Below are 23,330 nucleotides of genomic sequence, written 5' to 3' on the forward strand. Positions count from 1 at the left end.
TCTCCTCAAATAAATATATAACTTTTGGTTTTTTTTATTATTATTATTAAACGTGTGGTATTACTTTTAATATCGGCAAAATATATATATTAAAACTTAATAAAAGTAAATATGGTTGTTTTCCTAAAATCTAAATTTAATATTAAATTATAATTTAACTGCTTATATAATTAGTTTATCATTTTTTTTATTGACAACAATCTCCCTAATTACTAGCCTAAAATTTATCCATAATTTTGGTAAATCTATTGTGCCCATACTTTAAAAAAATTCAAAAACAAAAAGAACGTGATTAAACAACAAGATATAGGATTCTAATTTTAATTATTTGATTAAAATTTTAATTGTACATATTTGATGAATTATACTCCGTAGGTAATATGTTAGCCAAAACTATAATATCCAGATTTCATTTTTGAGGGAAAACAATAATATCTAGATACCATAATTATATTTTTTTATGAAAGGTGATACTATAATTATATATTTTAATTTAAAAGAAGATATTTTTGGAAAAAGTTAAATAATAAATAATTTCCTAAATTGTAGTTGCAGTTAATTCAATAACCATAAGATTATTTCTTAACTCCTAGATTTTTCATAAATTTTTTTCCTCTAAAAATAACAGCAAAATATTACGAGATTTTAGTTATTCTTATTAAAGATACGCTATTATAGAAATTACGGAGTATTATTTTTCATTTACATATTAGAAATGACGTTTTTTTAGTAAAATAAATGTTTAATTATTTTTAAATTAATTAATTAATTTATTAAATGTATTATATATTATTTTCTTAATTATTTAATTAAAATATTTTGCTTTCCTGTCTTCAATATATAAGTCGAGATCTTCAAACAACGTTAATGAAAGAATTGAATGCTTTAAATAACTTCAATGGAGAATTTGAAATATAAGAAATATAAGCGTATTATGATAATGTAACTTTTAAGATATATAGTGCACATTGATTTTAGAATGCATCAACTAAAAAATGCATTATAATTTTTTTTTATTGATAAACATATTTACGTTTATATTTTAAAAGCCATTATAATTTGATATTATAAAATTGATCGTCTGAATTATTAATTTGCCTTAATTGTACTACTTTGGCATTGAAATTGATAGTAGTCGAGGAAGAAGATGATGGATATAAATTGAGGAAGAATAGATGAAATAATAGTTTATGGACAATTTTTTTTAAAGACTAGATTAGGTCCCGTGCAACGCACGGATGTGACTAAATATTTTTTTTCTCTATTCTGAATAATTTATTTAAACGAAATTTTTAATAAAATAAAATCAATTTTTACAAACGGCTGTTGGGAAAATCAGAGAAAAATATTATTTATTTGCATTGTAAACTAATTAGTGCAATTTTAGGAGTTTAAATTTTCACCAAAAATAATTAAGTTGGGAAAATATAAGAAAAATAACTTATCAGACAATTATTAGATATCATTTTTTTTGGAATGGATAATATCCGTAACCATACCCGTACCCTTGATCTATCCAAATTTTTGGATATGGTATTGATTTGATAACCATATCAGTTATAATACCATATTTTCTAGGTTGAGTATATAACAGGCTTTCAGGTTTATAAATAATTTTGTTGAACCCACTTTTTAACACTTGTTTTACATAAAATAAAAAATAAAAAATTATTTTTTGTTCGGGTATGGTCGTATAATAACACATTTCAGTGTCATTTGTTTATTTATTTATTAACTATTGTAGGTTAAGAGTATAATGCATTTTTTGAAAATTTTATATGAAAATCAAAAAATATTTTTCTATTTTTCTTTTACGCATTTTTCGTAATAGCTTACTACGTATATTCTAGAAATAATAATATCAAAAAAGCTGTGATTTTTTTTCCATTTCTAACATATATGTACTTCAAATCAGTAATAGTTTTTTTATTATCCTTGTCGTAATACATGAAATCATAATTTTTTTTCCATATATATACTTCTATTATACTTCCTCTATTCTTTTTTAAATGACACAAATATATAGGCACGTTTGCCAATGAAGAATTTCAAACACTAATATCTTCCATTAAGGGTAAGAACAAATTATTAAAAGTTGATATTTTAAAAAAATATTTATTGAGACGAATCTAATAAAATCCCACACGACTATGTTTCTTTAAGTATAAATAAAAAAATGAAGTCAAATGAACTTGTATGAATAGTGTCAAAAACTCAATTGTGTCCTATAAATAAGAATGAAGGAAATATTAAATAGAAGGAAAGAATAAGAAGAAAAAAAAATCAGGAAATCAGATATTTTAAAAGATTCTTAAATTAATTTTTTTTAAAAATAAAAAAGACTAAGGACTCACCAGGACGTGACACGTGTCATTTCTGGTGTGTCTTTTAGTATATAGTAATAGATTGTTGAAAATAATGATAATGGACAATGTTTTTATTATTTAATATTTTTTTGGATGTTGGACAATTTTTTGCTTTGATGGTCGATGATAGAAGATGCTGATAATGGTAGTTGATGATGGCCCATAAATATAGTTGAATTATAGTTAAACTAGTCTTATATGCACGCGATGCGTGCGAAATTATTTAATAACTTAAAATTGTGTTATTACAACTAATATATTACAACGAAAAATCAAATTTTCATTACTAATTGTTCCAACAAATCGAAATCAGAAATTGAACTCTATACGACGACTGTTATTCACAATGACTCTGCTGACACCAGTTATAGGCTTCATCCCAGCTTCAACATAGCTTTTCGGCTCTTCTTTTCACTTGTGCTTTGTTTTGACCTACCGCTAGCATCAAGTACCCCTCTAAACAAAACAAAAAACTCGTTAGCATCCAAGGAGTGATTAAACCGATTAGATTCAAGTAAGGAATTTAACTTATTATTAACAAACAACATGTGAAACAAATTCTACCAGAGTAAGTGTCACTTGCTAACTCCTTATTGATCACTATGACTATAACTATAATCTGAATATCATAGTTATTGTCATAACTACTACTGAGTACACCAATCATATGGATGCCAAATATATGCATTTCTATGAGCACTTTCAATTGAATCTCCAATTTCTTACATCAATTAATCTGAAAAACGGCATGGTCAATTTATTTTAACATGAAAAGGTAAACAAAAACAAAGCTGCACAATCCCACTAAGACCTCTGTTCATAACATTATGCAGATATTACTACGTAGAATCGAGATGAATAATATCACCATATTACCATTACTATTATTAATAATTTAACTACTTAATAATATCACCATTCCAATAGAACATACTATAGTAGTAATATGAACAACGCTTCATAAGCACTTTGAATTTGCTAGTAGTAGCACAATTCATCTTCTCTTCTCAAAGAGAGCCTTAATAGCTTTGGCCTTCTTAAGCACATAGCTAGATTATATCAACATTAAAACTATCTTGTATTTAACCGTTCTCTACCTTCACCTTGAGTTTTGGATGTGCTCTTCCCACACCCATTTCTAAATCAATGATAATCATAATCGATCTCCTCAAACTCAGTAAATACAAAGATTAGGAGATGATGTGATCACTAAAATTTTCAAAACACTGCAACATCCTTTTAGCTTTCTATCCTTATGTAACTACAAAAACATGGAAATATCTAACACACTAATGCTTCTATTTGACTAAAGAAACACCATGACTTTTAGCTACAAAGAATCAAATATAGGATGAGAAAAAGAATGAAGGGAAAATCGAAAAGAAATAGAAGGAAAATCTTGCAACAAATATGAAGTTTTAATTACCCAAATTCCACTGTTTAGGATAGGAAATTAAGATCTAGGCGAATTCGCAGCCACCATTGAAGTTGCTTCAAAAACTGCAAACTACGAACTTTGAAATTACCTGAAAATAAAAATCCGTCGAACTGGAGACAATCAGGTTTAGTCTGGGTGTGCATAAGAAATTTTACAGCAAAAGAAAAGCAGACAAAATTTAGATTCACTAAGAAGTGAGATGATAAACTGCAGAATATACTCATAATTATTACAACTGGGATAACTGAGCTCCCCCTAAAATTATAGCCTCATCTGGTCAAGATGGAACTAACTTGTTACTAAACTTCCCCCACATTTACATACTATATTACTATACTAAGCAGACCTCTAAACCCTTATAAATAATTAATACATTCGCCTACTTATAACCTAATCACTACTATAATCACTTGAAGCATCAGATTCAGAAGTGTTATCTTGGTCCCTATGATCATCACGCATTCTCATTCTATCCTCATCTCTATTCATCTCAATCCTCATCATCTGAATCAGCATTCAAATATCCTCCAACACCTTCTTCTACCTCACCTTGTTCATATTCACCGCCATCAACATCAACATCAACATCATAATATTCATCCACGTCATCTGCCCCTTGTTCATAATCTCCCACTCCTTCATCTTGATCATCATCATCAAAAAAAAGAAGAAAAGAAAAAAATAAGGAAAAAAATGGAGAGAGACGTCCAGGACAACTAAGAAGGAAAGAAAAGAAAACCCAATTCCTCCCAGTCAGATCATCAAAACTACAAATTGATTCTATCACCCCACATTAATCAATAACCAAAACAAATGAAAAAAACCAATCCCAAAATACAGAGCAAGTATAACAAAAATATCGAGGCTCAAATTCTCAAAACTACTCATTAAATCCAAAAACAAAGCCATAAAAATAAAAAAATAAATCAATCTGAAATATAAATCACAAATCCATATCATCAAAACTACAAATTGATTGAGTTAGTTCAGTGGAGAAAGGAGGAAGACCCAAACGAAAGCCATATCACAGAGTTTTAGATATTTATGATTTGTAAAACGTAAACCAATTGAGCTTTGTAAAACTTTGTAGTTTGTGCTATTTGATAACTGATGAACCATCATCTTCATAAAAAAAATCAATACACAACAAATCAAATCAAATCAAATCAAGTCAAAACCAAAACCAAAATACATACCAAACGGACCGAGCACATTATTGCGTATGGCAAAAAAAGCAACATCCCTGAAAATATTGGCAAAAAAATCAATATACTTGAGAATAATTGCGAAGAAGATCGAAGTAAAGGATCTGAGGAAGGAGAGAGAAAACGCAGAATTTGAAGAAGATCGAAGGAGAGAGAAACGGGAGGAAGGGTTGACCGGTTGAATGGTATTTTCATTAGGGGTGAGGGTTTTGTGATTAACTGTAGAACGGTAGAGACAAATATCGAATGCTTCATAAGAGTCAGGAACAACAACTCCCGCGTCTCTCAATGCTTGATTTTTCGCTTGGGCTGACTCCATTCACCACCACTTTTTGCACTCTAATTAGAACAAAGCAAATTATAATTAATCTAGTGTGTTTTTTTGCTTCTCTTATAAATCTCAAAATTGAAATTGGGAAATTGAACAGGAATTACCTGAGGGAAGCTGGGCACTCGACACAGCAGCAATCTCTGTTGTCTGTAGTGAGGTGGCAGCAACTTGGTCTAATGGCCTTTGCTTCTGAGCAGCTTCTGCAGGGTCTTTCTGATGCAGTTCTGGTGGGTTTCAGTTGGCAGCAGCTGTGCTTTTCTAGTCAGTCAGTGCAGCCAGTCTGGTTGTTGTGTTTGCAGTGTTCAGCAGCTAGTTGTTCTTCATGTTGTGTTGTTTGTTTAAATTGTCTAAATAATCTGACAATTTAGACTTAAGTATTAACTAATTGATGTTTAATATAATACCCCAAATAAACCAATCAATACAAAAGTCAATCCCTGGCTTCGAAATGCAGATTCCATTTTACACCCAACTATTCAAAATCAAGATATCACCACATTAACAACAAACAATCCCACATTAAAGAAATCAAATTCAATTAAAACTACAACAGCCCAGAATCCAAATCTAACAACCTACCATACGCTATGTTTCATGAAGAACATTAAAAAATACTCATAGTTAGGTAAAAGAAAATACAGTTCACGTGTGGGGGAATCGAAGCAATACCTGGTATATAGGGCACAACCAAAATCAAACAAATTCATGCAATCGTAGCTCGACTGTACCACCGGCGTGCTAACCGTCCGTCTCCTCCCCCTACCTCTCTGGTTCCAATAAAATCCTGAGCCACATTAGAGCAGCATTTCAGTCAAATACACACATCAATTTAACCACAAAAGAAACAATAAATTCACACAAATTAATCGAAAATGCAACTCTCCACAGAAAACCACAGAAGCTAAAATCTTAGTCTGAAAGTCCAATATAATATATTTATATATCACACACATTTGAAAGCTAACAAAACCATTCCACTTGAACTTACGAATTATACCTGAAACACTTTGCCAACATCAGGAACTTGGAATTTAAGGTCCATATTCCGGGATTTTTCAAGCTCCGCCTGTTTAGGAAGCAAAACAGCTCCATAGACATCCCCAAACACCAACTGCTTGTTATCCTGCAAATTCAATTCAACATCCATTTTTTAAATAAATAGAGATTGAATTTCCCTCTTGATAATTAAATTCAATCCAAAATGAAAATTGAAAATTCACCAAAACCAATCAAGTATTTCGTTATTATTCTCGATTTGTTTTACAGGTAGAAATTGCAATTAAGGAATTATAATCTCAAGGCCTTAAGCCCGGAGCTGTGTTTGCAATTAATTACAGGAAGATCAACCACCACAAATTTGAAATGAATAATAAAACAATTTTAAAAATTTCCAGAATTTCAATCAATTTCTAAGTCACATTTCACCCGATAATATGAGCAATCAAGCAAGGAAAATCAAAAGGAGAGAGAAAACAACCTGATTGTCAGCGAGGATCACCTCAACTCGGTTCTGTTGTGACGAAAATGCTTGAGAGAACAACTGCTGCGAAGGCTGCGACCTTGGTTGCTGCATCATACTCGATCTTCGTCAAATTATTGCCGAAAAACCGCCATTAAAGAAGAAATTAAGCTTCAAGAGATCGAAAACACATTAATTTGCATAAAAATTAAGCAAATAAATACTTAAGGGACAAAATTTAGGTTAAAAACTTGGTGTAAATTAGGGTTTTTTATCAGCCCTACGGCTGAGTGCGGAGGAGAGAGAGAGATATTTAATCCGACAATCATGATCCAAATCAACCCAAATTACTGAGATTCCTCCATTCAATACAATACAAACTCCATCAAAATCAAACAAACTACCAAAAAGAACCAACAAAAACACCCAATTATCGGACGACTTTGGTGAATAGTGGGTTCCGATTATCGGAAAATACAAAACCTTGAAAACCAATTCAGCTAAAGACAGAGAGAGAAAAAAAACGCAAAAAACTACCTAAACGCTGCGATTCGGCGACGAAATGCAACCCTAGAAACGACGACGATGGGGACGCGATTAGAGAGAAACGTGAGAGAGGACACAAATCGCCTCTGAAATGCGAGGAGAGAGAAAAGAGTGCAAGAGATGGGGGGCTCAGCGAGCAGCATCAACGAATTCAAGGGTATTTTGGTAATTTCGTCTGGGACACGAAAAGTTAAGTTACAAAAATGCCCTCAGGAGCTGGCTTATTATAGTTAAATTAAATAAATAGTTAAGGAGGGGTATAGTATACAATTTATAATAATTAAAGGGTATAAAAAAATTAATTACTCCCTATTTCTTGTGAACAAACGTGCCTTAATTATAAGTTATTTATAAGGATGCCTAGGATTTAATCAGCATAATCTAACGGTCCAAATTTATCTAAGGTTTTGAAGTCGTCATTGGTCGACGACCTTCACAGAATTTCTCAGTTTTCAAAAAGCTTTTAATTCTAGGAGTTTTCAGAACACAGCTACAAAAGTACTTTAAGGTATATTCGACATAGTTGTAATATTCGAGTTTTTCATTCACAAAAATAATAATTCAAAACTTGTTTGTTTATTTTCTTCTTTCTACTCTTGACATTATCCTTCATTATTCCTTATTTTCTTCTCAATTTCCATCATTATACGGCTCAAACAGGCGAGGAGGAAGAAGATGACCCACATTATACACATTATCAATCAAACCTCCGTTTCTAATGACCTCAACCTTTTTCTATCCAAATTTCAATTAAACTCAAAATACCCGTTTAGTTGAATTCGACCTGAAATATATGTATATAAATTTAAATCTCCTTTTTTTTTTTTATTCCAACACAATTACACAAGACCTACAATGCCCTTAGAAGAGGAATTAACAACTTTTATGAAGTATGTAAACAATGATGGAGACTTGAAGGTATAACAACAAATTAGTTACATCAAACCAAACCAAAAATAAAAATGGCACCACAACCTCCACCACCCGCCAACCCCAGCAAATTCTACTTCTACTATGGCAAAAGAAAGCCCTCTCAGAACAGACCCACCGTCTATGGTGGTCTCTTCTCCAATCGCCAGACCTTAAACCCTAACAATCCCAATTTCCCCAATTCCAACAACAACCACCCTCAATCTCAAAATCCCTCAAATTTTACCCTCCAAAATTGGGACCCAGATTCCCCAAATGCCCCAAAGCCCTTCCACCCCAAAACCCCATCTGAGAATTTCTTCCACATTGCCCAGAAACTCTCCCCAATTGCCCGCTACATTTGTGATTCTTTCAGGAAACATCAGAGGTGGGGCTCACAAGTGATCGCCGACCTCTCGAAGCTTCGCCGGGTGAAGCCGAACCTGGTTGCCGAGGTCCTTAAGGTCCATGATGACCCCACCGTTTGTTCCAAGTTCTTCCATTGGGCTGGTAATCAAAAGGGGTATCAACACACTTATCTTTCTTATAATGCATTTGCTTATTGTTTGAATAGGTTGAATAGGTTTAGAGCTGCTGATCAAATACCTGAGCTAATGCATATGCAGGGGAGGCCACCTAGTGAGAAACAGTTTGAGATTTTGATTAGAATGCATGCTGATAATAATAGGGGTCTTAGGGTGTATTATGTGTATGAGAAAATGAAGAAATTCGAGGTGAAACCTCGAGTGTTTTTGTATAATAGGATAATGGATGCGTTAGTTAAGACGGGTCATTTAGACTTGGCAATGACAGTTTATGATGACTTTAAGAAGGATGGGTTGGTGGAAGAGACTGTAACGTATATGATATTGATTAAGGGTTTATGTAGGGGTGGGAGGATAGACGAGATGTTGGAGCTTTTGGTACGAATGAGGAGTTTGTTAAAGCCAGATGTTTTTGCATACACGGCTATGATTCATATATTAGTGGGAGAGATGAATTTGGATGGGTGCTTGAAGGTTTGGGATGAAATGGAAAGGGATAAAGTTGTGCCTGATGCTATGGCTTATACGACTTTGATTTCAGCATTGTGTAAAGGGAGTCGGGTGGATAAAGCCTATGAGTTATTTAAGGGTATGAAGAAAAAAGGAGACTTGATTGATAGAGCTATTTATGGTGCACTGGTGGAAGGTTTTGTGGCTGATGGCAAGGTTGGTTCAGCCCTTGATCTTTTAAAGGATATGATTGATTCTGGATATAGGGCGGATTTGTCGATCTATAATTCCTTGATACAGGGCTTGTGTAATTTAAAACAGCTTGACAAGGCTCATAAGCTTTTCCAAGTAACAGTTAATGAGTGTCTGCAACCAGATTTCACAACTGTGAATCCAATGTTGGTGTCTTATGCAGAATCAAAAGAAATGGATGATTTCTGCAATTTGCTTGTGCAGATGCAGAAATTAGGATCACCAGTTATTGAAGGTCTTTCTGAATTCTTCTCTCAGATGGTTGAAAGGGAAGAGAGATTGCCTTGCACTTTAGAAGTGTTCAAATATTTAAAAAACAAAGGCTACTGTAGTGTTTCAATATACAATATTCTTCTGGAAGCTATGTACAAGAGTAGACAAACAAAGGAAGCATTGTCCCTCTTCGACGAAATGAAGGATTCTAACTTTGCACCCGATTCAACTACTTATAGTCAAGCAATTATGTGTCTTGTTGATCTTGAGGATGCCAGAGAGGCATGTCTTTGGTATAATAAAATAAAAGAGATGGGCTCCATGCCTTCCATTGCAGCCTATTGCTCTCTGGTGAACGGGCTTTGCAAAATAGGAGAGATTGATGCAGCAATTTCACTAGTCCAGGACTGCTTGGCTAATGTCAGCAATGGACCTATGGAGTTCAAATACACTCTAAATATTCTACATGCTTGCAAAGCAAATGATGCTGACAAGGTCATTGAAGTAGTTAACGAGATGTTAGAACAAGAATTCATACCTAATGAAATTATATACTGTGCTGTTATCTCTGGAATGTGCAAGCATGGAACAATAGAGGAGGCTAGGAAGGTATTTTCTAGTATGAAGGAGCAAAAATATCTATCCGAGGCCAATATGATTTTATATGATGACATGCTTATTGAACACATGAAAAAGAAAACAGCCGAACTGGTGCTGTCAGGATTGAAGTTCTTTGGACTAGAATCCAAACTGAAATCAAAAGGATCAACGTTGCTGCCAGCTTAAAGAGCAAACCTAGGTAATGTTTTCCATCATCTGTTTAACAGTGTATTTTGTCTTTTTTGTCTTTTTTTATTTTTTATTTTTCAATCAGATCCCAATAATCTGTACTCTAGGGACCAGGAATGATGGATTTTCTTTGTAGTTTCACTGATGAAATCAATGTGGTCAGTAGTGTTATTTTGCATATACTGGGGAGAAAATGGGAAAGCCATATTGTTCTTATATAAAAGGAAATTTTCTGAAGTCAAATTGCATGTTTATTAATCTTTTAATGCCTAATATACTCAAAGCTAGTAAATCTTCATGGAGTGCTGCAACATGTGCTATTGTGGCATTAAGTTATCGGGTTGTCTGGAAATGTATTATCCGTGCACCACTTAGGAGAACTATGTTTTGGCACACTCAGTGCATTAATACATTTCATTTTGGTGGGTGGGGATGATATGTATACCATTCCTCCCTTGGCATTTCTTTTACATGAAATAGAACATTCAGCATCTAGATAATATCAAGGTGGACATCCTTCGGAAATGTTGTGTTTCATCTCTTTTACTCAAAAACGAATTAGTGGGATGAAAAGGTCAAAAGTTCATTTCTGATGCATTTTTAAGGGTTGGGGCAGGGGAGGGAGCCGTTAACATGAATCATTCTCAGGGAACGATCAGTGTATGAAAAAGCGCGCTTAAGCGCCTAATTAGTCCTAGGCGAAACGTTTTGGAAGAAGCTCATCGAAACACATAGCGTGCTTTTCTGCACTTCATTGAAATTATTTTTTCTGCTTTAATTTTATGTTGTAATCTTTTTTATTTATTTTTTACTTTTTTATGTTACTGTGTTTTGAATCACACCCTATTAATCCTTAACAATAGGAAGTGAGCCAAGAGTCCAAAGAAAAGGAAAAAGAAGAAAAGAATAAGACAACAGCTGACGATGTTTATAATATATTTGTTTCCTATGCTTTATTTTTGTTAAAACAAAGAGTAATAGGGACGCAAGTTAGATATATATGGATAATAGAAAAGAAACCTTTAATTTTAAAAAAGTCTTCTTCACTTCGATGAGGCGCACGCCTTGCGCTTGCGCTTTTTTATACATTGAGAGCAATAACGGGAGTAGAGGGGAGGGAACTCAGGAGAAGGAAGGGAAGGGGAAGGAAGGAAGGACTTGGCTGCATTTTTCTTCCAATTTTTCCACCATTGGAAGGATTTAGTTTATGAAAAGAGGCAGGATAAATCTATGCTATTTGGGTTAGGATCAACTTCTTTCTCATGTCAAGAGACCACAACTGCTGCAACCAACAAGTAGAATAGGAAACAGTGCTCAAACACTGCATAATCCATTCCGGCCTGTTACTCCACTCCTAAAGGTTGGATCCCCTCAGCTAGCCTGTACGGATAGTAGTAACTAGTGTTCGGTCCAAGGGCCTACAGAAGTCATGACTCATGAGTCATGACTAATAGTTCTTCACTAATTTTTGAAATATATTTATTAAAAACATTAATGACTTCATGGAAGTTCCAAACTTGACCTTAAAGAAATTGAAATATGGGTTATTTAATTGAATTGCTGCTGAGAAGAGTGGACCCAGCAAGGGGTCCCTTGGTGTGCTCACTTCATCATCCTAGCATGCGATGACCTCTTTGTTTACTCCCTCCGTATTTAATTAAAAGATACACTTGGACTAGCACGCAGTTTTAAGATAATGAGTTGAATTTATTAAAATAAGATGAAAGTGGGATAGTGGGTGAATTATTTAATGTAGTAAAAAATGATATGAGTAAGTGTGGAGACTATAAGAAGAGAAATATTAATATAATTGGAAGTGGGGACCATGACATGCCAAAAAAGGAAAGTGTATCTTTTAATTAAATATGGCCGATTGTAGAAAGTGTATATTTTAATTAAACATGGAGGGAGTATATCATTGTATCCCTCTCTAAACCTGTAAATTCCAAGTCAAGGATATTAATAAATGAATAACTTGATTGGCTCCTAAAGTCCTTAGGTACATGCCTCTCTCTCTCTCGCTCTTTCCCTATCGAGTTCCTAACTTGTTACCTCTCAATCCCCACCCCAATACCCAATGCTATGTTGCTATCTGCGTGGACTGCGTTAGCAGCCTTCCTCTGGCTATATCTTTCTCTACATAATTTTTAACAATAAATTATGCTAAATAACTATTTGCAATTTGTATAAAAGTATGAATATCTAAATCGTATATTAGCAATTTAATCATAAAAGTATAATTCAAAAGATAAATAACTAAGGTTTCAATATATTATAACTTGCCCCTTTTTAGTTGAATACTTGAAAGTTTGATTTATTGACAAAGAGGAGGAAAGTCAAATGAGTCAAGGCCCCATCTTGTGGTTTTCTATTATCTTCCAAATCATTATATGCCTAAAGTGTCAGGATTATTTTTCCGGGGTGTTTAAACCGTGTGGGATGTGACTTGGAAGAGAGGTAAGGGACTCATTTCAATGTCATCTGTTGACTCTACTGTTACAGGATAGGGTGGGCTCTAGAGAATGGTTAAGAGGTTTTATAGCGATTTTTCCCTTCAAATCCTTTCTTATTTTCCTGAATAAACCCCCGTTCCCAGTTTTTCTTCTTGCAAACTTCATCTAGAAGGCTAAAGTTCCTCTTAAGGTGAGAATTTCCGTTCGAGTAGGATCAACAGAGAAGATATACTCCAAAAGTGGAGGCCAGGGTTAACCATTTTTCCATACATTTGATTGCTTTTTCGAGCTTGGGTGTGTGGGGTTTGGAAGGGCTAAGGAGAAGAAGTGCTCTGTAAAAGTATTAAGGAAAAAGGATGTTGGAGAAGAGTGGAACATATTCGGCTGCTTGAGGGGAGAAAATATGCTTGTTTTGGTGATTCAGCACTTGGAGAAGGCTAAGCATTTAAAGAGAGAAGATGCTTTTCTTTTGCACCACTCTCCAAAAGTTCGGCATCCCACCAAGGACTCTCCATTTGTTTACCCTATAACCGTTACTTTTGCTAATCTCAATAGAGATTTACAGTATTAATATTCTTAAATCATATATGATGCAAAGTTTTCTCTCCAATACTTACTCTCCATCTTGTACCATACTAGACTGAGGACCTTCTATCTCGTCATATATCTGAATGCTTTTTACTCTCTGAAATCATCTTCTCTACAACACCATATTCACCTTTTCACTTAGCAGTTCTATATGGGCATGTGGGTGTTTGTGGAGAAAATGGGTGCTAGCATACCTAGCAAAATGCATCTCTGTCAAAGAAAGTTGTTAGATGAAAAAAAAAAAATTAAGTGAAATTATTCAATTAACAATAAGAGAAAACTAAAATAAGGGACCAGGAGGATACTTCTCCTCGTATGTGTGCTGTGCTGAAATTCCTTTTCTTTGATAGCAAAAAGTCTTTCCAATATAATTGCACAATTTCTGATTCCTGTGCTTTACTTGATAAGTATCATATAAACTCTTCCTGTCCCTTTATACATATTTTGCTGTGCATGGTCTGAGAAACTCTGTAAAGTGTATAAATATGTGTGACCTTTGGATGTCACATTGCACATTAATGCCTGTGTAAATCTTTACAAAATCATACCATTACCCCAATACCTCTGAACAGGTGAATTTGAGATAGAGGGGAAGGGATATTATGATATATATGTACCCTTCCGCGTGTATCTGCTGAATTACTCTTTTAGCCTTACCAAACTGTTCTCAAGAGGCTGTTTCGGCATCTTGTAAACAAAATGGGGATTTCACGAGGGTGGGTATTTTGTAGAATAATTCAATAGCCTGGAAATCGATAGAAAAAAATGGTTGGTTGCTCAAGTGTGGTAATTAATTCCATTACCATTCTTTATTTTGGTGATGTACGTGGAAGAATAACAAATTGTATTGCAGGGCAGAGTGTTGTACTTGTCACTTCAGATAGTTATTTTGAAGCGTTTGGAAGCTGTTGTGTGCTTGAAATTTTGACAAGTGACAAGCACTTCACCTTTTATTACCTGAGGAGAGAATCATGTGTCATTGACAGCTGTGAGGATCTTCCTGTTTGTCTGTTCATTGCCTTGTTTTGCAAATGGATGGTTTCCATTTGTGGCCCTGTTGATAATGTATGTTTATGGCCTAATAAAAAGGACAAGCTAGAATTTTCCTACCTATATGATATAATTGGTTCTGTCGTCTATTAAAGATAACCTGAACTTCCACCACTATCTGTAAGTCAAATTTCTGTATAGTATTCACTACATTCTTGTTTTAGACAGTTATAATGCCAGTGAGACAGAAATGCTTATGTGTAAATGTCCACATGCACAAACACACACAGGATTGGCATTAGAAGTCAAAAGTTCAAACACTACAAAGCATGCCAAACTGTATGTATGTCAAGATTAAGAGCATATAGATTGAACTTGTTTCTGTATTAGTAGTATTTAGCATCGGCTGTGCTTTTGTCAATATGTACAGCTGGCTCTCTCTTTCTTCCTGATATAGTAAATTCCTCGTGTTGTCCTTAAGTCCAATTGCAAAATCAAATCTTTCTCTAACACCTAATGTAAAGAAACTAAATGGCTTTTGCAGGGATCACTCAACGATAGCCTCAAAGGGAAGCCGCATAACTGGAAGTGATACAAGATTCAAATTGAACAACTTCGCCAGACAAAGTACTGATTTTCAGGTGGAAGCTGTAAATTGTACTGCTGCCGTCTGACAGGTGATCAGGATCTTGTTTTATTATGTGTTTCATACTACTATGTGACTTTTTTATTTTTCCCAAGAACCACTTTATTATAGTCAGGTGAGCCTCACGACTGAATTCTGCTGCTTAGGTTGTGCTCCACTTTCATGTGACCTAAATCTGGGGTGCAGAAGGTTCATAGTCACAGATTTATCAGAAGATCCAATTACATCATCCTAATCTGTAAATAGTTGCACGTTCACATCTTTATCAGAAGATTTACGGTATGCACGATTCAGAATGAAGAATTATCTGCATGTTTTCACTAAAGGATTGAGGCTATGAGCGCCGTGGCTGGTCAGCTACAGCTTGCTGTTAGAGTATCCAGCCTTGATGAAGTTCCTTGTTATACTTCTCTTGTAATTATAAATGTTCCTTTGGGGAGCAATTGCTGCCGATGTTCGTGGATAGGTTCATTCCCCTGGTAGAGAGATCCATGTAACTAAAGTGTAGGTTCAAAATCGTGAGCTACAAGGCTCCAGATCAATTCAAATTGTAATGTTGTAAGTTGTAACTTCTATCGCCATGCCGATGTTTCTTATATCCGTTTTCCTCTATTTTTTAAATGTCTAGTCAATTTCAAAATATGTTTGAAGTACATAGTACAGGAATGGAAAGCTTGAGAACATCCCATTTTTCGTGGTAATAAATTTATTATATATCGGGATAACTTTTATCCAGTTTTTTTTTTTTTTTTTTTTTAATTTTTATCTAATTTTTTGTAATTTTTAATAGATTTTGATTAACTTTTTAAAAGGTTAAATAATTATTAGTAATTTAAAAGGAAAATTTTGTATTAAAATGAAAAATATACTCGCTAAAAAATAAATAACTTTTACACATATCAGAGTAATTTTAAGTTAAGTTTTTTACCGGTATACAATACACCTTTAAATAAAAATTTGTGGGCAATAAATCTTCAATCCATAATTTTGGAAACAAAGGCTAGAATCTACAGAATTTCTATAACACTCCTTAGTATACACAGATATCAGATTACACTTCTCAATGAAAGCAAGTAGTGGTAATCAGCAGTTCAACACGCTCAGCTCAGCTAGCATCTTCAGACTCTCATGGTCCCTCAATCCTTTGACAATGAACCTTCATTTGGCAACTTTGCTTTCATAACAAAGTTAACTTCCCTTTCAAATTCCACCACTACTACGATACCGGCCTATTGCATTTATCATTATAGATCCCACTATCCAAAATATAGCTATACAAAATGGAGGTGTATTCAGTTCATCTCATGAATGATTGGAGCATTACAATTGTGAAGATGCCTACACAAGACCTACCCTACAAATAAATGATAGCAACCTCACATATATAGAATGCGTGGAATTCAAACTTCACGCTTTGGCCTATTGCGAGCTCTGGGAAGTGCAGGTTCTTCTTTTCTTGGGATCACTACTTCAGTGCCATCATCGTTCTCTTCCTCTGCTTCTCTTATCGCTTCATTCATGGCAAGCTGTCACACCACCATAATCAGGAACAAAAAACAAGGCAAGCAATACAAATGCGTACCTCACTAAAAACCCAATGTGATCCAAAGACTGTTACTCTAAATAACAAAACAGATGTACAAAATAAACCATAGAAGCAGATCACCACCACATATCAATGAAACAAATGAAAGAATTACATCAACTATCCCTCGTCAATCATCATCCTATTCATACGGTTTACCATTAATTGGGGGAAGGGTGGATGTACTCAATTCCAATACTTTTGCTTCAACACACTTCATAGTTCATTCCAGGCAGACACCTCCAGGCTCCAGTAGGAGCGCATGGAGTTTGGAACATCCACTGTGTAAAATGTATAAAGGGGGAATACGTGGACTCTGAACTTGCAACGACAAAATCACAAAGAAAATGCTGGATACAATCTTGCAGCTGCATGAGGGCATGCAAGCAAATTACTATCTCAACTTCCAATTTTTCCGTCTGTGGCAGGCAAGAACTGAACAATATTCAACATCATTGTGCAAAGTAAGCCACAGTCAGCACTACCCAGCAGTCAGTGTCTATCCAGCACTAAAAACCAATGCAAACAATTGGGAGATGGTCTCAGTTGAGAAATGTCCTGTGGCACATCTTTTTTACGCAGCAAAAACCCAGTCACTCCCCATCATTACATCCAAATATCTCGCAACACACCGCCCTAAACACAGTGAGAGGCTGAGACTTGAGAGTACTCAGTTTGCTGTGAACTCTACCTAATCACTAAAGAGACATATCATGAAGGTTACCCGAACTTCATTCATAGAAAAGGTATCATAGTAGCCACTACTTCATAATTCACTCTGCCCCAGCCGTGTATACTCTTAGAACCCTCTCGTTTGCAAAGCCTCACTGAATCCTTTTCTAGCTTTTTTATTCTAGTTTCAGAAAGATTAATCACTCAGGTGTACTTTCTTTAATAAATTACCTTGGATATATAGCAAGAGACCTATTTGGATTTCGGATTAACAAACTAGAAATTGTCAGTCGTAGAAGGATAAACTATGTACTCTTGCCTCTATGAAAATCGCATTCAAGCTAGATTAACTTTAAAACTCCTCACTCTGATTCTCTCTTCTTCCGATTATCAATTCTCTTTTATGACTATTGTACCAAAGCAATCTTTGCAGTATACACCGATAGTATTATTGAGCAACAGAAATCAAAGATGTCAACTTTCACCCCTCAATTGAGGGTTCAACGGCATGTTTCTTGAAATCTGTACCACAGTTCAAACACAAGTTTTTCCTCACAGTAAGAATCTTAAACAATAAGACTTTCATTACTCAAATACTTTACTCAATACAACAACCTGACCAGCTTTGTTGGCTAACGTCTCCGAGAGCGTTACCCTACCGAAAATCCCGTCTACATCATTGCCTCTTCTCATCTTGTGGCTCTATACACAATTAGACACACAAAAACAAGGATTTTGCAAAGGGAAAATGATCTTGTAAGCTAACCCAAGTGTGTTGTTGCAACTTGCAAATTGGGAATCATTCTAAGTCCTCCGAAATCACTCGGGATATGTTCAATTTCTTCATTTTGTAATAAAAACATAAACTTTCAAAATCCCAATAAATTTCCATAAACGCAATTCCAATCAAACAAACAACACCGCATAAAATACCACACGGAAACAAAATTTCAGCAACTTATCATGCAAAAAAGACTGTATTAATGAATTAATTAATCAATTATACCTCTTCGAGAAACTTCTGCTCAAGTCTATCGCCAATTCGTAAAGCCGTGACGACAGTAATGGCGAGGAGAGAGAGTGGGAATACAAAAGCGAATATGAACTGGTTAGTGGTTGGGCCAGCACGAGTGATTACACTGACTCCTCTCATTCGCCGGCGGTCTAATTCGCCGGAAAATCGAACGGCTGATGAGCGGAGAGAAGTCGGAAAAGCGACGTGAAGTGGTTGTTGTGTGGGGTAGAGAGTAGGAGAGAGAGAATTAGAGGTGATACTACTCAAAGCTGCCATCTTTGAGTGGATAGAGTGATATGCTCGTCTTTGGCTATCTTATGGCTCGTAAATTGGATTATACCTCAAGGTGCGCATCGAGCATTGTTCATTCTGTATAAAATGACTAATCTTCTATATATCTAAATTTATATAATATACTAAAAGAGAGGAAATCAATGTGGTGATGACAAATGTCACTCATTGATTCGCCTCTCTTTTAGATATAAAAACTAGTATACTACCCGTGCGATGCACGATTTATAATCTAAATATAAATGTATATGAAATCTAAATTGTTATGATAGACCATTATTATCAAAATAGAGCTTATATATGTGTATTCTCCTAATTAAAATTAATGATGGATATATGTGTTATTGCTTCACTGGATGTCTTATTTATTTATTTTTTAAAAACAAAAAAGGGCATCTAAACTAAACTATTTCATCCCCATTCATGACTTGTGGCAAGCATAAAGTTATTATCATCCAACCTTAACTTCTATAGTAATACTCACTTAATACTTGCCCTTATACTTCATTACCCGACCACCTAACACTTACTCCAACCATTTACGTTATTCAGTTATATATGAGTTTGAGGCGGGGCGTGGCCTCCAAACTCCTACCGCCTAAAATGCTCATTTTTATCCCCGCCACCCACAATTATAAAAACACCCCCACTCCTCCCAATACCCTTCTCATGGGGTAAAAAATAAATTTATCTCCGCTCCATCACCCATTCGTGTTCCAAATCCACCTCAAATTAACTCACTTCTAGGCTAAACATTTTCTTTTGGTAAGAGAGTTTTGATACATATGACAATTCATAAATCATGCGGAAAAACCATTTAGCCAGGAATACATATTATTTACACATAATCATATAGCATAGTTTAGATGCATACTCTTTGTTGCGTGCCTTCCCTAGCTGCGCCCGAACCGAACAAGAACAAGTCTTTAGGACTCCAAGTGTCGTCCCTCCGTAGATAGTCCACAGCACGTCCGGATCCGCCTTAAGATTGACCAACTAGAATCGCCCTTAAGGTACTAAAGATTTTCGGCACTTATAGTCAAAGAATGTGTCTGAATTTTCTCTCAAAAACTCACTTTGAATACTTGAATAATCTATGAAAATATGTGACCCTAGGCACCTATTTATAGAGTTATGGAAAGGGTTTTGGAATCCTATTAGGATACTAATTTATTTAATTATAACCCTACTAGGACTCTAATTAAATAATCATTATCTAATAGTTTTAGGATTTAATCATACTTCGAATCCCGATTGCTTCAGGATTCCCGCACAAGCATTGCACGAGCACCGTACACCCGCGCAAGCCTTGCGGCCCACGCTAGGCGCACAGCGCTCGGCCCACTGCTGTGCTCCGCGCGCGCGCCCAAGGCCTTGGCTGGGCCTGGCCTTGCGCTGGGCCTGGTCGAGGCTTGGCGTGCGCTGGTGTGCGTTGGCTCGCTGGGCGACGGCCTGGCTTCGTGCTGGGCCTTCGTCTAGTGGGCCTCGTCCGATGCTAATTCGTACGATACGCTTCCGATTAAATTCCCGATTCCGGAATTCATTTCCGATACGAACAATATTTAATATTTCCGATTCCGGAATTATTTTCCGATTCCGATAATATTTCCGATTCTGACAATATTTCCGTTTCCGGCAATATTTCCGATTCTGGCAATATTTCCATTTCCGATAATATTTTCCGATACGTACCATATTTCCGTTTCCGGCAACATCTACGACTTGGATAATATTTATATTTTCGATACGATCCATATTTCCGTTTCCGGCAATATCATCGTTTCCGGAGTATTCATTTCTTGCCTGTGACGATCTCAGCTCCCACTGAAACCAAGATCCGTCGATTCCGAATATCCATAAATGGAGTATTTAATGCCATTAAATACTTGATCCGTTTACGTACTATTTGTGTGACCCTACGGGTTCAGTCAAGAGTAAGCTGTGGATTAATATCATTAATTCCACTTGAACTGAAGCGGCCTCTAGCTAGGCATTCAGCTCACTTGATCTCACTGAATTATTAACTTGTTAATTAATACTGAACCGCATTTATTAGACTTAACATAGAATGCATACTTGGACCAAGGGCATTATTTCCTTCAGTCTCCCACTTGTCCTTAGGGACAAGTGTGCATTTCCTAATTCCTTTGTCGCTCGATGCTTGCTCTTGAACATAAGGTAAGAGTTGTCATCCTTATTATGTCCAGAGGTGTTTCTCGGTTTCAGAGTTCAACTGATCAAATAAACAGATAATCATAGCCTATGATTCATCCGAGCACGGCCATGCATTTCACAGTTTCTAGCTCTCCGAGTGGCCTTGTACAACTTTTAAGCATCTCATCCCGATTTATGGGAGGACAATCCCAATCTTGCGATCTTGAGATTAGACTTCGTTTGATAGGTGATTACCTGAGCGTTGCCTTTATAGCCTCCTTTTACGGTGCGACGGTTGGTCAACGTCAAAGCAACCAGTTCTCAAACAAGTAATCTCAAATCACTCAGGTATTGAGGATTTAGTGTCTAATAATTTTAATGAAATTTACTTATGACAGATTTTCATCTCTTACAGTAAAGTTTCATAGGTCTTGTCCGATACTAGTCTTCCCAAAGTAAGTATCTATGCAAATGATTATGACATTGCCATGTCCACATAGTTCAAGAAACAGAACTACTAGTCATCTTGCATTCTAATCGCCTAACGTTTTCTATGCGTCCAATTTTATAGAAAACTCCGACTAGGGACGATTTTCAACCTTTGACATTCAAGTTCACTTGATAGACATTTCTTAGTCACAGGACTGGTCCTGACAGTCTATCTTGAATATATCGTCAAATTTGAAGGGACTCATCATTTAATACTAAACCAAGATTAAATGGAATATGAAAATACATTTCATATATGATAAATGTTCAACCCCAATGTTTTACAACCATGGGCCTCAAACCCATCTTTTAAACAGTTCATGGAATTCAAAGCTATGCTTGATTTCCAGTGCTACAACGTGAGTGTTGCTTCTCACTTGTTGCATAGGTTTAGTTATCATGCTTTGCCAATCTTAATATCATTTTCATCGAATGTTCTTCGAGATATGATGATAAGATCTTTTCGAGTTTGTTTATTATGTGATCTAGTCTTTCTTACTTTGATGGTGGTTTTACTCATTTTGCAATGAAGAACCATCAAGTTAGCAGACGTTTTTCTTGCTTCAAGAGTGGTTCTACGCATTTTTCAATGAAGAACCATCAAGCCAGCAGACAGGTGATCTACCCAAGTTCAGTGAAGAACTTTAAACAACCCTGTTTTATTGCTTCTTAGGCAATAATCACTTTTACTTCAACTGTATAGGTTGCTAGTGATGCTTTGTTTGGATTTACCTATCCAGGCAGTTCATAGATATGTGGAAGATTCTCCAACTATATCTTAGAACATAGAAATTATTATTTTAATTTCCCACGCAACAACTCATGGTCTCCAACCCATGTTGCCATTTTCAAAACACGATGCTCTATAGCTCGTCCTTATCAATGGTTAACTCCAAAGGGTCTTGCTTGATCCTTTGCCAGTGTTTATGCGTGTAGCATCAATATTTAGCATATCTTTATTTCCTTGAATCAAGAACTATTCCTATGTACCTTTTCAAGTACCATAAGTATTCTTGATCTCAATCTAGTTGATCTTTACTTAGATCAATAGAGATTGGTATATGTTCGTCATGGCTAAAGTCATACGATACGTTTTTGGCGATCCTCATATTATATCATACATGATAAATTCTTTTGCAGAATAATTCCCAATTGAATTCTATTCATGTAACTTTAGCTTATCTAGTTTCAGTAGATACTAAATTCAGCTAAATTCTTTGACATATAATATAGGTTAAGAATCTTATTTAGATCCTTTGATGTTTAACTTAGTAAATGCTTATACATAGTTCAAACATCCTTTACTTAGATTTATTCACATTGGTCGAATATCTCCAATGGAGACTTTCGTGTTTGATTTAGTAAATGCCATTACTTAATCCAAAACAATATCATAAGATCTTTGTAAATAGATCTTTAATACCCAGTATGTACTAAGTTTCGCCATGGTCCATCATTGATGAATAATTTCAAATCTAAGTCATTAGCATTTGAATGTTGTTTCACAATAGAGAGATATGTGTGTAATACACATAGGACCAATTAAGTTTTAAGTACTCCCACTAAACTTCTTATATATCTATAAGAATCATGTATATTTTATGAAACTAAAATGCTTATTAGCTTCACTTAAAATACAGTTCCAATTCCCAATTGCTTGCTTAAATCTGTACTTAGATTTTATAAGCTAGCTTTCCTTTTCAAGCATTTATTTGGATCCACAAATTCTATGACATACCATGTACATATTATATTCCAACATTTGATTGAGGAATACGTTTTGTCATCCAATTGCCATATGTACCAATATGCAATCATTGCTTGAATTATAGACTTAAGCATTACGATTTTGCATGAGGTTTCAACACAATCCATGCCATGAATTTGCTTTTAACCTTTAGCAACTAATCTAGCTTTGTGTGTGAACACAATTCCATGTTTGAT

At 35.1% G+C, this 23,330-nt stretch overlaps 2 protein-coding genes across 2 annotated transcripts; one reads left to right on the forward strand and one right to left on the reverse strand.

Annotated features, from left to right (window-relative positions):
- The first annotated feature begins 8,265 nt into the window (after window positions 1-8,265).
- Window positions 8,266-15,915, forward strand: LOC110793233 (pentatricopeptide repeat-containing protein At4g20740). Its single transcript, XM_021998085.2, has 3 exons — window positions 8,266-10,513; window positions 15,079-15,211; window positions 15,327-15,915. Exon 1 carries the CDS (start codon window positions 8,308-8,310, stop codon window positions 10,498-10,500), a length of 2,193 nt encoding a protein of 730 aa, XP_021853777.1. The 5' UTR covers window positions 8,266-8,307; the 3' UTR covers window positions 10,501-10,513; window positions 15,079-15,211; window positions 15,327-15,915.
- Window positions 15,916-16,049: 134 nt separating this feature from the next.
- LOC110793232 (uncharacterized) lies at window positions 16,050-18,814 on the reverse strand. The gene is made up of 2 exons (XM_021998084.2): window positions 18,444-18,814; window positions 16,050-16,706 (listed from the first exon to the last, which is right to left on the reverse strand). Exons 1-2 carry the CDS (start codon window positions 18,726-18,728, stop codon window positions 16,581-16,583), a joined length of 411 nt encoding a protein of 136 aa, XP_021853776.1. The 5' UTR covers window positions 18,729-18,814; the 3' UTR covers window positions 16,050-16,580.
- Window positions 18,815-23,330: the final 4,516 nt, after the last annotated feature.

Source organism: Spinacia oleracea, chromosome 1 (genome assembly GCF_020520425.1).
Source record: "Spinacia oleracea cultivar Varoflay chromosome 1, BTI_SOV_V1, whole genome shotgun sequence".
Lineage (NCBI taxonomy): Eukaryota > Viridiplantae > Streptophyta > Magnoliopsida > Caryophyllales > Amaranthaceae > Spinacia > Spinacia oleracea.

What these genes read in the sequence shown, in the direction of transcription:
- LOC110793233 (XM_021998085.2), top strand. Translation starts at nt 8,308, where the DNA reads ATGGCACCACAACCTCCACCACCCGCCAACCCCAGCAAATTCTACTTC.
- LOC110793232 (XM_021998084.2), bottom strand. Translation starts at nt 18,728, where the DNA reads ATGGCAGCTTTGAGTAGTATCACCTCTAATTCTCTCTCTCCTACTCTC. An exon ending in AGCAGAAGTTTCTCGAAGAG is followed by an intron (nt 16,707 to 18,443) that starts GTATAATTGATT and finishes GTGGTGTGACAG; the next exon opens with CTTGCCATGAATGAAGCGAT.